This window comes from Canis aureus, chromosome 15, assembly GCF_053574225.1.
Source record: "Canis aureus isolate CA01 chromosome 15, VMU_Caureus_v.1.0, whole genome shotgun sequence".
Lineage (NCBI taxonomy): Eukaryota > Metazoa > Chordata > Mammalia > Carnivora > Canidae > Canis > Canis aureus.
The window spans coordinates 51,654,958-51,669,060 of record NC_135625.1 but is presented as its reverse complement, the minus strand read 5'-3'; the positions used below and the strand labels follow the sequence as shown (position 1 = coordinate 51,669,060).

General features: G+C 56.6%; 2 protein-coding genes across 7 annotated transcripts in view; one reads left to right on the top strand and one right to left on the bottom strand.

Moving 5' to 3' along the window:
- The window catches only part of ATG9B (autophagy related 9B), a 23,478-nt gene extending 22,794 nt beyond the window's left edge, over positions 1-684 (bottom strand). For both annotated transcript variants that reach the window (XM_077849679.1, XM_077849677.1), the window contains exon 1: positions 496-684. The gene's annotated coding sequence lies outside the window, so the exon portion shown is untranslated. The remainder of the gene's footprint in view (positions 1-495) is intronic.
- Positions 1-14,103, top strand: part of ABCB8 (ATP binding cassette subfamily B member 8) — a 16,592-nt gene extending 2,489 nt beyond the window's left edge. Inside the window, exons 2-18 of one of the 5 annotated variants that reach the window (XM_077849681.1) lie at positions 916-1,228; positions 1,608-1,763; positions 1,841-1,935; positions 2,058-2,163; positions 2,954-3,115; positions 3,245-3,330; positions 3,445-3,542; positions 3,884-3,989; positions 6,319-6,352; positions 6,515-6,651; positions 6,820-6,914; positions 7,049-7,182; positions 7,985-8,132; positions 9,379-9,629; positions 12,487-12,606; positions 12,694-12,737; positions 13,966-14,103. In XM_077849681.1, coding sequence (XP_077705807.1) covers positions 916-1,228; positions 1,608-1,763; positions 1,841-1,935; positions 2,058-2,163; positions 2,954-3,115; positions 3,245-3,330; positions 3,445-3,542; positions 3,884-3,989; positions 6,319-6,352; positions 6,515-6,651; positions 6,820-6,914; positions 7,049-7,182; positions 7,985-8,132; positions 9,379-9,629; positions 12,487-12,606; positions 12,694-12,737; positions 13,966-14,086 — 2,206 coding nt within the window. In that variant the 3' untranslated portion in view covers positions 14,087-14,103. Of the gene's footprint in view, positions 1-915; positions 1,229-1,607; positions 1,764-1,840; positions 1,936-2,057; positions 2,164-2,953; positions 3,116-3,244; positions 3,331-3,444; positions 3,543-3,883; positions 3,990-6,318; positions 6,353-6,514; positions 6,652-6,819; positions 6,915-7,048; positions 7,183-7,984; positions 8,133-9,378; positions 9,630-10,274; positions 12,399-12,486; positions 12,607-12,693; positions 12,738-13,628; positions 13,650-13,965 lie in introns of those variants that run through there. The other 4 variants (XM_077849683.1, XM_077849684.1, XM_077849682.1 and 1 more) reach the window with 4 other exon arrangements.

Sequence of the window (14,103 nt, the reverse complement as noted above, 5' to 3'; positions counted from 1 at the left end):
CTCTCCACTATGATCTTCAAGATGTAAATTTGATTATGTCATACCCCAGCCTAAACCGCCCACCATAGGTCCTCGTCACCTCTAAAGTCCAGATGGAAACCGCAGAACACAGAAGGTGATTTGAGCATAGCATATCAGAGCTGAAGAGATACATTATTTGGATTGTTATTTTTTTTTGTCTCGTTGTCACATAAGCACCCAAGGCCTGGGAGGAGCCAGGTGAGGGGATGCAATGAGCACTGACCAGTGGTCAGAAGCCTTGGGGCCAGGCCAGGCCCTGCCACACACGGCCTTGGGCACATCACATGGGGCCACGTGGAGCAAGCCTGGGTTCTAGAATCACACAGCAGGTTCTCCTCTTATCTAAGTTCTGCTGCTTGGGGACAGGTTTTCTCACCTCTCCCAGCCCCCGTGACACTTCTCTTAACAAGTGAGAGTAACAGAACACATCTGCCCCAGGGGTGGAGGGTAGAGGCCAGAGGCACCAGGTCTCACCTGCTTGGTGAGACCCCTGCAGGCTCACTCCCTCTCCTGCTGCTCTGAGCCAGACTCCCTCAAGACTTCTGCGTCCTCATCTGTAAAAGGAGGCCTGTGGACTAGCTGCCGTCCAGTACGCTGTCCTGTGATGAGAAAGGGTGTGTATTGGAGATGGTCGCTGACTGTGGTGGCTGAGAAGGCCTAGTTGTGTGACCACACACACCTCTCTGACTTGACTACAGGCCATTGTCTTATTCCTGGGCCACTCGGCCTGTATGCGTTCCTCTTAGAAACTGAGGTTGCTGAAGAGCAGCCCTGGGAAAGGCGGCGCAGAACCCCGTGCAAGAGGGAATGCTGTCTGGAGGGCTCAGCCCACAGCTGGGCTGCTCTGAGGAATAGTCGGGGCCTCGAGCCATTGATGCCATTCTCTCCCCGCAGGTCCTCCAACGGCCACCATGCCTCCTACCTCCTCAGGGCTGTGGCCCAGCTGAGGTCCCAGCTCCGGGCCCACCTCCCTCAAGCACGCCCAGCCCCCAGCCAAAGACCCTGTGCCTGGCGCTGGCTTGGGGGCATCCTTCTAGGCCCTGTGGTCTGGACTAAGTGCCCCCGCCTCGGCCTCGTGGCGTTGTGTGAGGCTGAGGAGGCCCCTCCTACCTACTCCAGACCTTATGTTGGGGAGTCTCGCTTTAACTGGAAGCTCTTCTGGCAGTTTCTGCGGCCCCACCTGCTGGTTCTGGGGGTAGCCATCGTGGTGAGTTGCCCCTCCATGCTTCCACGTCAGGGACAGGGAAGGAGCCAGTCAGGGGTTTGTGAGCACCACCCAGAGCTCCATGGGGACAGCTTGTCTGCCTCACCAAATCTCAAAGTTAGACCTCAGGAAGCAGCAAGGGCTGGCTGGCTTGGGGAACTGGAAGCCAAGGGATACCAGGAGATCCTGCATGGAACAGCTGGGTGTGCAGGGTCCAGGGGTCCCCAGGGGCTGGCAGCCTGGGCTTTAACTCAGCTGTCTCAGAGAAGCACAGAAGTAGCCAAAGCATGAAAAGCTGTGGGGAGGGAGGGCTGAGGTCAGGGCCAGGGATGGGAAGGAATGTGGCTCCTTCTAAATGCCTGCTTTGCCACCCCTTGCCAAGCTGGCGCTGGGTGCAGCACTGGTGAATGTGCAGATCCCCCTGCTTCTGGGCCAGCTGGTGGAGATCGTGGCCAAGTACACGCGGGACCATGTGGGTAGCTTCCTGACAGAGTCTCGGAACCTCAGCACCCACCTGCTTATCCTCTATGGTGTCCAGGTACAGCAGGAGGGAGGGCCTGGGGGCACCCAGAGGAGCCTCCCAGGCGCCCCTGAGTGCCCCGGCCTCTCTCCCAGGGGCTGTTGACCTTCGGGTACCTGGTATTGCTATCCCGCATCGGCGAGCGCATGGCCGTGGACATGCGGAGGGCCCTCTTCAGCAACCTGCTCCGGTACTGCCAGCTACAGGGTGTGGGTAGGAGTGGCTGATGGTCCAGGTGGCGGGCAAGGGGCTCATCCTGAACTCACGTCTCCCTCTTCTCCCTTACGTCCTGCACTCTTGACCTACCATCAGGCAAGATATTGCGTTCTTTGATGCTAAAAAGACAGGGCAGCTGGTGAGCCGGTTGACAACCGATGTGCAGGAGTTTAAATCATCTTTCAAACTTGTCATCTCCCAGGTCAGTTCCCCCGGTTCCCCTGTGTGTACACACTTACACATGCAGATGCACACCCATACACACACACTGTCTAGTGTAGACACAGCAGGCCAGCCCCATCCCACCTTGCTGTTGCGCCCTGAGCCTAGGCTCACACCAAGTGAGAAGCCTGCTGTCTGGCAAGGGCGTGGGTGAGGGAATGGGGAAGTTCACAGAAGGGAGGTACTGTGGCATCATCCAAGGTCAGTACAGGCTGTTTCTCTCCTGTTCTGAAATTCTACCTCCCCAGAAAAACCTTCTCAAGGACTCCGTCAAGAGCCTTTCCTGGACCAGCTTGCCAAGAGCAAAATCACCCCGGACTGCCTTGCCCCCAGAATACTTGGCATGCTGACAAGTGTGAGGAGGAGTGAAGGCTTTTTACTGTATTACTGGTGTCCCATCCTCATCCACCCACACTGTCACCGCGGCTGTTGGGTCATGCCAGACTGGCCCACAGCTATTCTGTGTGACATCCATATTCTATTCTTTTAGTTCAGTTCCTCGAGCAAAACACCAGAACAAACTGGGATTTGTCTAGGGAAGGATGCTGTGGTCCATAGACATTCTCACCCAGCCCTTTCATGCCCGCTAGTAGAGAGGGGGCTACGTTTAAAGACCAGGTGGATTGCCATGTGGCCTCCCAGAGTCCAGACCTATGGCCTTGGCCTTGTGAGAGTCACGCTGTGGCCAGCAGACTCCTGGGAAAGTCATCCCCCACCCCCTGTCGTGATGCTGTTGCCACATGGCCTTCCTGCCTTCTGCCTCTCCCCAGGGGCTGCGGAGCTGCACCCAGGTGGCCGGCTGCCTGGTGTCCCTTTCCATGCTGTCCACACGCCTCACGCTGCTGCTGATGGTGGCCACACCAATGCTCATGGGAGTTGGCACCCTAATGGGCTCAGCTCTCCGGAAATTGTCTCGCCAGTGTCAGGAACAGGTACTGGCATTGCTGCCCATCCTCCCCACCTGCCCCATTGCTCTCTGCCCTGCCATTACCCCATTACCATGCCATCCCCCCACCCCCCCAATTTCCAACCTCAGTGTCAACTTCCTGGACTCCTTGCAGGTTGCCAGGGCAACGGGCGTAGCAGATGAGGCCCTGGGCAATGTTCGCACGGTGCGGGCTTTCGCCATGGAGAACCGAGAAGAGGAGTGAGTTCCACCCGGGGAAGAACTTGAAGCAGGGAGGATCCCCAAATGCACCCCATCAGCCCTGTACCCCACCCTGGCTGCTTCCTGATGGCCGGGCTTGGCCTCTCTCCCCAGACGCTATGGAGCAGAGCTGGAGGAGTCCCGCTGTAAGGCAGAGGAGCTGGGCAGGGGCATTGCCTTGTTCCAGGGGCTCTCCAACATTGCCTTCAACTGTGAGTGAGCAAGTCCCCACCAGGGGTGTGGGAGCACTGGGTCATGGCTGGGGATGAGCATGGATCAGCCAAGGAAGTCCCAGCGAGGCAGGCAAGGGGCAGCTCTCCACGGGCTTGATGTCCCTTAGATGTCTGTCCAGTGCCAGCTGCCTGAGTGCCTCCCTCTGACACACATGCATGCATTCATTCCCAAATGAAGAAACAAAAGCGGACACTACTGAAATGACTTGTTGTCATTCCAGTCGGAGGCACAGCAGGGACTGGAACTGGGGACTCACCTGGGCTGTGTCCCCTGATCCTAGCTGCTTCCTTGCTAACCACCTGGCCCTTTCCGCCTGTAGGCATGGTCTTGGGCACCCTGTTCGTTGGGGGCTCCCTCGTGGCTGGACAGCAGCTGAGAGGGGGAGACCTTATGTCCTTCCTGGTGGCCTCCCAGACGGTGCAGAGGTGAGTGTGAGGCTGTTCCTGTCCCGAAAGAGCCCTGCCCCTGGCCCACCCAGTTTCCTCAGGGAAGCACGGGGTGCCTTCCGCGGGCGCCCTCCAATCTGATGCTCTGACTGGGTGCCCAGGGATGCAGCTGTCATCTCCCGCCACCTAAACAGCTCAGAAGGGTCCGTGACAGCTTTTTAAAAAGTTGGTGATTGTGGTAAAATACACATAACATAAAATGTACCATTTTGACTGATTTTCAGCTAACACTGTAGTAGCGTTTTGCATGCGTCATGCAGTTGTGTGGCCACTGCCACCATTCACCACCAGCATGCCTTCATCCTGCAAAACTGAAGCACTGTGCCCATTAACCACTAAGGCCCATGGCTCCTCTCCCCGCCCGGCTTCTGGCTCTGTGCTTCACCCACCGCGGGTCCCTCATACATGTGAGATCACACAGCGTTTGTCCTTCAGTGATGGGCCTTTTTTGCTCAGGGTGACATCTCCCAGGTTCATCCATGGCATAGCCCGTCAGGATTTCCTTCCTTGTTAGGGCTGAGAGGATTCCATTTGTGGGTTGACCATCTTTGACTTGCTCTTTACGAGCTTGCCTGCTGTCGTCTGCCTGAGTGTCCCAAGGATGAAAAGGTCACCCTCTCTCCCTCTTCCCACCCTCAAGGCTCAGTGTGCTCATTGCTCTGAGACCCACCCGCTCCACTGGGCCTGTCTGCCCAGAGCTCTTGCCTCCCTTTGCATGAGACCCTCAAGGCCTCCCCTTTCCTTTCTCTTCTAAGCTAAACACTACCAGTTCCTGCGTCAAGCATAAATAGGTACTGTGATAAATAATTGAAGAGAGAATAGACTATCATAAATTACTGAAGAGTGGAGACCGGTATTACTGTTAACCACGTCAAGGAAGTGCAGGGTCACCCCAGACACCCCTCCATGCCCCTTCCCCATGGCTTCTGATTCTCATGGCACTCGTGGCCTGGCTCTGCAGTGTGTCTTACCGCCTGTTTCCCACAGCATCCCTCACCATCACCCTCATTATTGTCCCAGGTAGAGCGGAGCCAACCCGAAGACGGCTGGCAGAAAAGACGCCCATCCTCAGCCCTGTTTATGTCCAGTGCTCCCTAATCTGGGCCCGTTCAGACCTCTGAGTTCAGACTCTAGGTAGCTTCATCCCTCCTCCAGCCTGAAAACTGTTCCTTGGTGGCCTGGGTACCAAGAGGCTCTTTATTTTAGAGACAGGACTTGGCACTGACCCCAGGCCGAGCCCTGGCCTCTTGCTCTGGTCCTGAGGACACTGATGAGCCCTGTGGTTCTTCTCATACAGTCACCACATGGCCCTCCACGGGCTGTGGTAGGAAAGTCTCCCTTTCCCTATACCTCCCAAGCCTGGCTCGCCTTCCCCTGAGCCTCCACTTCCCCATATGGCGTAAGTTCAGAACCTCTCCTCCCCACTGCACTGCCTTGCCTGAGCAGAGCTTTATTTCAAACCAAAAGGCCTAGGATGCCCATCCATACTATTCTCTCTCAGGCTGCTAGATGGAGCTGCTCCCACAGCCACAGGCCTTAGGCCCATCCTTTTGAGGGCCCCTCACTACATGGAGATCCTTCACCACCCACTTCAGAGGAATTAGGCTGTTTTATTCAGGAGGCTGATGGATTTCCTCCTGGGTTCCAACGGGGGCAGGGAAGGAAGAGAGGCAGCCTCTACCTCTAGACCCCATTCTACATGTTGTTTTGTGGCACTGGGTCTGTGGAGGAGACCGGGAGGCACCCAGAGGGACCCCAGTCATGGGGTCTGCATGCAGGGCTGGGCCCCACTGGGAATGGGCTGCCCCTCTGCCCCCCACCAGGCCTCTTGGGAGAGCAAGGCCTGCCTTCTGAGCCAGCTCTGAGAGCAAGGGCACCACAGACATCACAACGAGTTATGGGCATCTGTTTTTAGGTTGCTGCCAGGCACCAGTGCCAGGCCCTAATGGCTTCCAGATCTCTTGTGGAGAATGTGCTTCCTTCTTGTCCACAGATAGCTCGCTGTCCCGGCTCTTCCTTGCTCCATGCCTCTGCACTCACTTTGGCAAAGGCCGGTAGCTCTCTGACCTGCCAGAACCACTTCCGTGCAGGCAGCTCCTGGTGCTGGAAGAAGTGACTTTCCTCTTCAAGAGTCAGTCTTTCCCCTTCAAGGAAGACCTGTGCGCACACTCTCAGACACATGGCCCAGTCAGGGACTGGTGACTGAGACGCGTGACTCACCTTCCAGCCACCGACAGCCCTCCCCTCTGGCGCCACTCTTCTCTTGGGCTCTGGGCCCCACTCTTCAGCCTTTCTCTCCTCCTCACAGGTCCATGGCCAACCTCTCCGTCCTGTTTGGCCAAGTGAGTGGCAATCGGGGGGTGCGCCCTGGGGTGTGGACATCAGATCTGGGCTGGCAGCGTGTCAGGAGCATCAGCTGTGTGCTGCAGGAAGCAGGTGTCAGGGTGGAGGGGACACTGTGAGCCCTGCCTCTCCCTCACCACAGACTTTAACCCTCTCCCCAGGTGGTACGGGGGCTCAGCGCTGGGGCCCGGGTCTTCGAGTACATGACTCTGAGCCCGTGTATCCCTCTGTCTGGGGGCTGCCACATCCCCAGAGAGCACCTGCATGGGGCCATCACGTTCCACAACGTCTGCTTCAGGTCAGCATTGGCAGATGGGTGCGGGGGTCATTCCCTTTGGGCTCAGGAGTTTGGGTCAAGGTCTCCTTCCAAATAAGCTCCCCTCAGGGTACAGTTAGACTTGAAGGCCCAGGGCAGAAAGGGGCCAGGAACCTGGTCTGACCAAGGGTCTCTCTTGGCTCCTCCCAGTTACCCCTGCCGCCCTGGCTTCCAGGTGCTCAAGGACTTCTCCCTCACCCTGCCCCCTGGCAAGATCGTGGCCCTCGTGGGCCAGTCCGGTGGAGGTGAGAGGAACCCACCACCCTCCCACCCTATGGCTTTCCTTCCTATGGTGGCTGCTCAGCGTGGGGTGGGGCACAATGTCTAGAAACCATGCTATCTCCCCAACCTCGCCACCTCCCCAACCCCCATTCCCCAGGAAAGACCACTGTGGCTTCCCTGCTTGAGCGCTTCTATGACCCCACGGCGGGTATGGTGACACTGGATGGACGGGACCTGCGTACCCTCGATCCGTCCTGGCTCCGGGGCCAGGTCATCGGCTTCATCAGCCAGGTGGGGAGAGGAGAGGCTTACCTCTCAGCACAGGCTTACTAGCACATGTGACTTAACTTCCCAGACCCTCTCCCCTCCCTCTGACTTTTCTCTCAGCCCTTACACACATGGGACCTTCCCCCCCCTTCCCACCCCCATCACCCCTGTTCTCTCTGGTGGAGCATCAGTGGGAGGGCTCTGGCCATCTTCACTGGCCCCCCCAGTGGTCATGGGACCTGAGGCATCCCCATAACTGCCCACTGCAGCTCTGCCCTCGTGTCCAGGGCAGGAACTCAACTAAAGCCTCCAAGCAGGTGGGGTGGGGTGTTGATTTAGGATCCCTGAGTTCTCCGACAAACCTATGGTGTCCAGAAAGTGTAGAGACCCCTGCCCCCCACTAAGCATGGTCCCACAGCCCCACCCTGGGGCGCTCAGTCTTGCTCCTTTCCTTCTGTTTGAAGTGGTGCCACCCAGCAAGAGGCTGCTTTCCCCCTCTGAGTGGGTTAGGAGGGCACCCTTACCCACCTACCCCTGCAGGAGAAACCCAGAATGCAAACCCCCTTACTCCCATCTCTCCAGAGAGGAGGGCCCGGCTCTCCCAGCACCTCCCCATCCCACTCCTCAGGAACCCTGTGCCCTGCAGGGAGCATGGCCTCTCCCCACTTTGATAGATCTCTGTTCTTCATTGATTTATAATTTTCAACTGCCCCTGCTTGCCCTCCAAGAAGGTGGTTCTGGTGTGGCCAAAATTGCCTTTCCTGATGCACCCCTTCTGGGGTTTGGGGCAAAGTCAGAATGTTCCATGCGGAGTCCCCACCCACAGGAGCCAGTCCTGTTTGGAACAACAATCATGGAGAACATCCGCTTTGGGAAGATGGGTGCCTCAGATGAAGAGGTTTATGCAGCTGCCCGGGAAGCCAATGCCCACGAGTTCATCACCAGCTTCCCAGAGGGCTACAACACCGTAGTCGGTGAGTCCCAGGGACAGCGTCCTGCTCGGGTCTGCAGGGCCCAGGTTGTGAGGAGTCCGGGAGGCAAGAGCAGAGGCATGGCATCAGGGAAGACTATACCTGTGGCCTGGGCGGGCAGACCTGGTTCTGTGGTTTAGTCCCACACAGGCTGCAGAGACAGGGATACCACAGGGAGTGCAGGCCCAGGAACCCCGTCCTCAGACCCGACCAGAAGCACGAGGATATTACCTCCTTCTAATACCTTATGCTTCTGGTTCCTGTGTCGTACCTGTGCTTTTATCACTTAATTTGAAAATATTTCCATCATGTTACCCACAGGGATTGAGGTGGCTGGATGGGTCTCCCTTCTGACTTACCCAGAACAGGGCTCTCAAGTAGTTCTGGAACATTAAAATATCACAGCCTCACACTAGAATATTCATATCATAGCTTGCAGATTTGTGCACTCAGCTCAGGGGTCTTTTTTTCAACCTTTGGGACCGTGTTTTTTTATCTGGAGTCTTGGTTCTGTTGTGGAATATTCCAGCACATCTCAAGGTGTGGGCATATCTGGGGTTTTCAACTCTTCTTGAAACTTAGGCCTCAGTCTGGCTGAGATTCAGCCTGCTGAGTGGCACCCCCTGCACCCCGTCTTCAGCCATCACTCATGCTGTGTTGCTGATCCAGCCTATTCCACGCAGTGCTCCGATTCCACACTACCCCGAGGGGAGGAGCCGTCCCCACACCCCTGTAGAGCAGCACTTCCCTCATACTTTGACCCTAGCACACTCCCAGGCCCATCTGCAGCTTCAGTCTCCCCTCACTGGTCTCTGACCGCTGTCACCGTGGTGCCCTTCTTAAGCTCCCACACTGCCACCTCTGTTGTCTGTGGACACTGTAGACCAAGTGCGGTCTTCCCAGAATGCCCTGTGATAGGCCATCACCGCATTCTAGGGTTCACATCTGGGTCCTGGATGCCCCGCCCCCTCGCCAGCAGCAAGACCCAGCCAGTCAGGAAAAGATCTCAAGAACTGTAGGGCCTGGTGTGGGAGGGGCACACAGTGACTCTGAGGGGACACTGAGACCCACATGCACACAGTTCCTGTTGGGTGTGAGTGTGTTAGTGCATGGGCCCAGGTTATGGGATCAGGATGTGTGTACAGTGCTAGATGGGGCACCTGAGGGGCCAGATGGGAAGTTCCAGGTGGCCCCCAGAGCCCCTCTCTGAAGAATGCTTCGAGCTCCTGCCTTGTCCCCTTCCTCCCAGGTGAGCGTGGCGCAACCCTGTCTGGTGGCCAGAAGCAGCGCCTAGCCATCGCCCGTGCCCTCATCAAGCAGCCCACGGTGCTGATCCTGGATGAGGCGACCAGTGCGCTGGACTCAGAGTCCGAGCGGGTGGTGCAGGAGGCCCTGGATCGTGCCAGCACAGGCCGCACCGTGCTTGTCATCGCGCACCGGCTCAGCACCGTGCGTGGGGCCCACCACATTGTCGTCATGGCCCGTGGCCAAGTCTGTGAGGTCAGCTGGGGGCTGGGCAGCGGCTCGGTGGGTTGGGCAGCTTCAGCCCTGGACACAGTGGAAAGCGTGGCTCAGCTGAGCCGTGGGAGGGTCTGGCCTAGCCCAGGGGGCTCTGGGCCATATCCTGGAAGCAATACCCTGTGTGGATTCAGGAGTTCCTGCCCTGGCCTCTCGAGGCCCGTTTCCTTCTCCATCCCATGGGGGTAGCAGAGCTGCATTAGGGCTCCCAGGACCAAGGAGAAAGGACTCAGAATTGTAGAAGGCTGAGCAGAGGGGCCTAGGGGTTGAGGTACAGAAAAGGCAACTGCTCAGGGGCCAGTGTGCAGCAAGTCTGGGGGGCTGCATGGAGCCCAACTCCTGGCTCTGGCTGCTGCTTCAAGTAGCTTTGAACCCAAGTCTTTGGGTTCTGCAAGGGAGATAGAAGAATTCAGATGCTCTTCCAAAACCCAGCTAAGCAGAAAGGTGGTGCTGACAAATACAAACATGCCAGTGGCAATGTGTAACCAATTGTGCTTTGGGTTCATAGTGTCCCCAGAAGGGGCACTGGCTTAGGAGACCGGGAGCCCAGTGGCAAATAAGAAGCCAGCCCACCTAGAGCTCTGAGCTGGGTTGGGGTGACTACCTGCCCCTCCTTCCTCTCCATAGGTGGGGACCCATGAAGAGCTCCTGAAGAAGGGCGGGCTCTATGCAGAGCTCATCCGGAGACAGGCCCTGGATACCCCAGCTCCTGAGATGCCCAGAGGCCCCAGGAACCGCCCCCCCAAGTCCTGAGAGAGCTGTTGGAGCTCTGGTCATGGCCGAGCATCAGTGTCCAAGGCCGAGGCTCAGCTCAGGGGAGCTTCCAGGGACCAAAGCACCCAGGATGGCCAGTGTGCTGGGGTGCAGGCTACTGCTGCTCCCCTGCTCACAGTGAGACCTAGGCCTAGTGCTGAGCTCGGGGAGGTTGGGACTGCTCCCATCCACTCCCCACTCCTGCTACTAGGCTGACTCCCTCCTGCCAGAGTCATGAATCATGGGGCTGCACAGCAAAGGAGGCTGAGTCCCCAGACCCCTGCTCTGTTCCCTCCCAACCCCTCTCAGAAGCCCTGCCAAGTCTGCCCTCTGCCTGACAGCCTGAAGGTGTGCAGGCCCAGCTCCACGGCATCTCTACAAATCAGGATCAGGGAGTGGGAACGGGAGTTTACACTAGGGTCCCCACACCCACGCCAGGACCTCACCTTCTGGACCCTGACCCCTCTCTCCTCTGTTCCCACTGTCCCTGAGCCAGGGGAGAAGGAGCCCAGCCCGTGGACCAGCCCCTCGAGCCACAGTCTTTATCCGGAGAACACCTTCCCTTCCTTCTCCCTGCTTCATTAATACGGTCACTTTTCTAGGTTTTGTCCCCACCCACCCCCTGCCCCCAGTCAACAGAACAAGGAGGTTGGGACATCTGCCCCTGGCCCTTGGGAAAGGGGTCAGAGGGGCAGGGCATGCCATGGTCTATTCCACAAGGAGCTTCAAGCTTACTAGGCTGTCTTAACCACTGCGCCGGGCCCATAGCTGGACTCTGTGACCCCATGAGATTGTAGACTGCCCCTCTTCATGAGGATACCTCGCTCTAAAGGAAATAAAGGAGGAGCTGACACACACCCCAAACTCCAGCCACAGGGGTCCTATGGTGCTAAGTCACCAGACTGCTAGGGAGAAGTTAATACTTAGCTCCCAGGCTGACAAAATATAAAATCAGTTGGATTTATCCTGTGGGTTTATCCAAGGACAACACCATGCTTCTGGGGCAGCTACGATGTGTAGGACAAGAAGAGTCGGCTGTGGCCAGAGGCCAGCCGGGAAGAATAGAGTGGCTCAGGTGTGAGGAGCCAGGGCTGAGAGTCCCTGTGGCCTCTTGTGGGTGTGATCTAGGACCACATGCTACTTTGGGGACAAAGCACCTGAAATGTCCCAGAGCCACAGCCCCCCTAGTGTGATACCCTGCTTCCATACTGATCAGAGGTTGCATGCCAGGATAGCCATAGCCCAGGAAGCAAAGCCACTCCCTAGTAAGTGCATCCCAGAGCCAGCCTCAGGTCCCCAACCAAGCTGGCACTGACCTCCAAGGGAGAGGCAGTGGAGGCGAGCTCCTGCCCTGCCCCCCCAGCTCCAGCCCCAGCCACCCAGACTTCAAAATCAGGGCCTCCAAATCCTGCCCCCCGCCCCAACTAGGAAAGTAGTGCAGTCTGTGGGAGCCCTGAGTGGAAAGGCCGTGTGGTCAGCCTCACAATCACCATGCAGCCTTGGTCTCCACCTCGCCTCCCACCACTATTCACCATGGGTCATAAGATTGGCAATACTTCATCCTGAGAACTTAAAGAGTTTAAATGGGACCATCTGCAGGGCATCTGGGTGGCACAGTCAGTTGAGCATCTGACTCTTGGTTTTGGCTCAGGTCGTGATCTCAGGGTCCTGGGATCAAGCCTCGTATCAGGCTCCACACTCAGTGCAGAGTCCACTTGAGATCCTGTCTCTCTGCCCCTCCCATCGTGCCCATGTGTAGCGCATGCTCTCAAATCTTTAAACAATAATAGGGGATCCTTGGGTGGCTCAGCGGTTTGGCTCCTGCCTTTGGCCCAGGGCATAATCCTGGAGTCCGAGGATCGAGTCCCACATTTGGGCTCTCTGCATGGAGACTGCTTCTCCCTCTGCCTGTGTCTCTGCCTCTCACGAATAAATAATTTTTTTAAAAGTCTTTGGTTTTAAATAAATAAATAAAAATAAAAATAATAAATGGGATAATCTGTGACAAAGTACTTACAACTCAATGCTGCAGCCTCAGAAGCTGGTCACATTTGCACAATAAACTTATTTACTTCCTCCTTCCAAGGTGATATGTTCATTAAGCACCTGTTGTGTGCCACCGTGCCTGCCCTGCGACCGGGAGGACGATGTCCCTGACCCCTTGAAGCTGCGATCTTGTCTGGAGGACAGAGAGGCAGGCAGGCAGGTGATTGCAGCACACTTTGTGGAAAGAGGTAGAGTAGAAAGAAGTTTCAGTAAATAAATTAATGGAGATAAACGTGTATTCTCTCAGGCCGACAGTGCAGCATCTCCCCATTTGCAGACACACGGGGACAGGTAAACATTTAACCAAATGAAGGGCTGGACACTGACGAGGACCAGGCCCTGGCCATATTCCACGTGGGGTGTCTGGGCTGCCCCTGCTGCCCTCGGTACCCCTGGCCCTCCCACCACAGCCCTTTGTCCCTGTGCCGTGGATCAGCAGGACACCCAGGCCCACTGCAGGCCAGCTGGTACTAACCTTACAGACTGGGCTCTACTTTCGAGAGGCATCTGCTCCGGATGCCAGGAGTCCTCCCCTTGCCCGACCCATTATCTCCTCTGGATCAACTGTGGTGCCTTCAGATGCCCCGGATCTGCCCTTTCAAGGCCAGCATCACTGTGCCACACCAGTCCCAGGGCACCCGAGCTGGGTCAGGGGCACTGTATCTCTCCCCTTAGAAAAGCCCCCCACCCCTGTGGGGGCACCTGGCTGGCTTCCCGGGTAGAGCATGTAACTCTTGATCTCAGGGTCATGAGTTCAAGTCTCATGTTGGGCATGGAGCCTACTTTTAAAAAAAGGAAAGAGGAAGAAAAGCCCTCCCCTGCAAAACAGGTATGCTGCCTGCTGTGTTACTGACAGGAGTATAAGACTCCCACAGTGGGGAATTTTGTGATATCTACCAAATTGCCTGTATGGTTGCTTCTTGACCCAGTAGTTCTATTTCTGGGAATCTACATTTGTGCAATGCTATTGAAAGCACCATTGTTTGCAATGGAAGACTGGAAAGCCCCAGTGTTCATCCATAGGGGTGTAATTAGATGAACGTCGGTACATCGACATAATGGAATCGAATACAGGCCTTTAAAAAATGGGCAAGTTTCCTAGGTCCTAGATGTTGCATGGTGTGCAGAATATGTTTTTTTTTTATTTTTTAAAGTTTTATTTATTTATTTTATTTATTTTAGACATAGAGAGGCAGAGACACAGGAGGAGGGAGAAGCAGGCTCCATGCAGGGAGCCTGACGTGGGACTCGATCCCGGGACTCCAGGATTGCGCCCTGGGCTAAAGGGAGGCGCTAAGCTGCTGAGCCACCCAGGGATCCCCTAGAATATGTTTTTAAGTGAAAAAAAGATGTGAAATTACAGGGCATCCATGTTCCCTGGGAGGGTGGCAGGTGGGCATCTGGGTCATGCCCAGGAGGGTGGCCGGGGAGCCCCCAACCCCGGTAGCTGAGGCCAGCCTCTTAGGCAGCCTCACGGCGGGGAGGTGGGAGAGGCTCACTGGAGACAGACCACTTGCAGGCATAGGACGTGCAGAAGCCCTAGTCATCCAGCATGGCCTTCAGGGGCTCGAAAAGAGGAGTCTGCCGACACCCAACTTCCCATGGCTTTCCAGCTTGGGCAAGAGCCAGCGCCTCTCTAAAGGAACAGATCATCCCG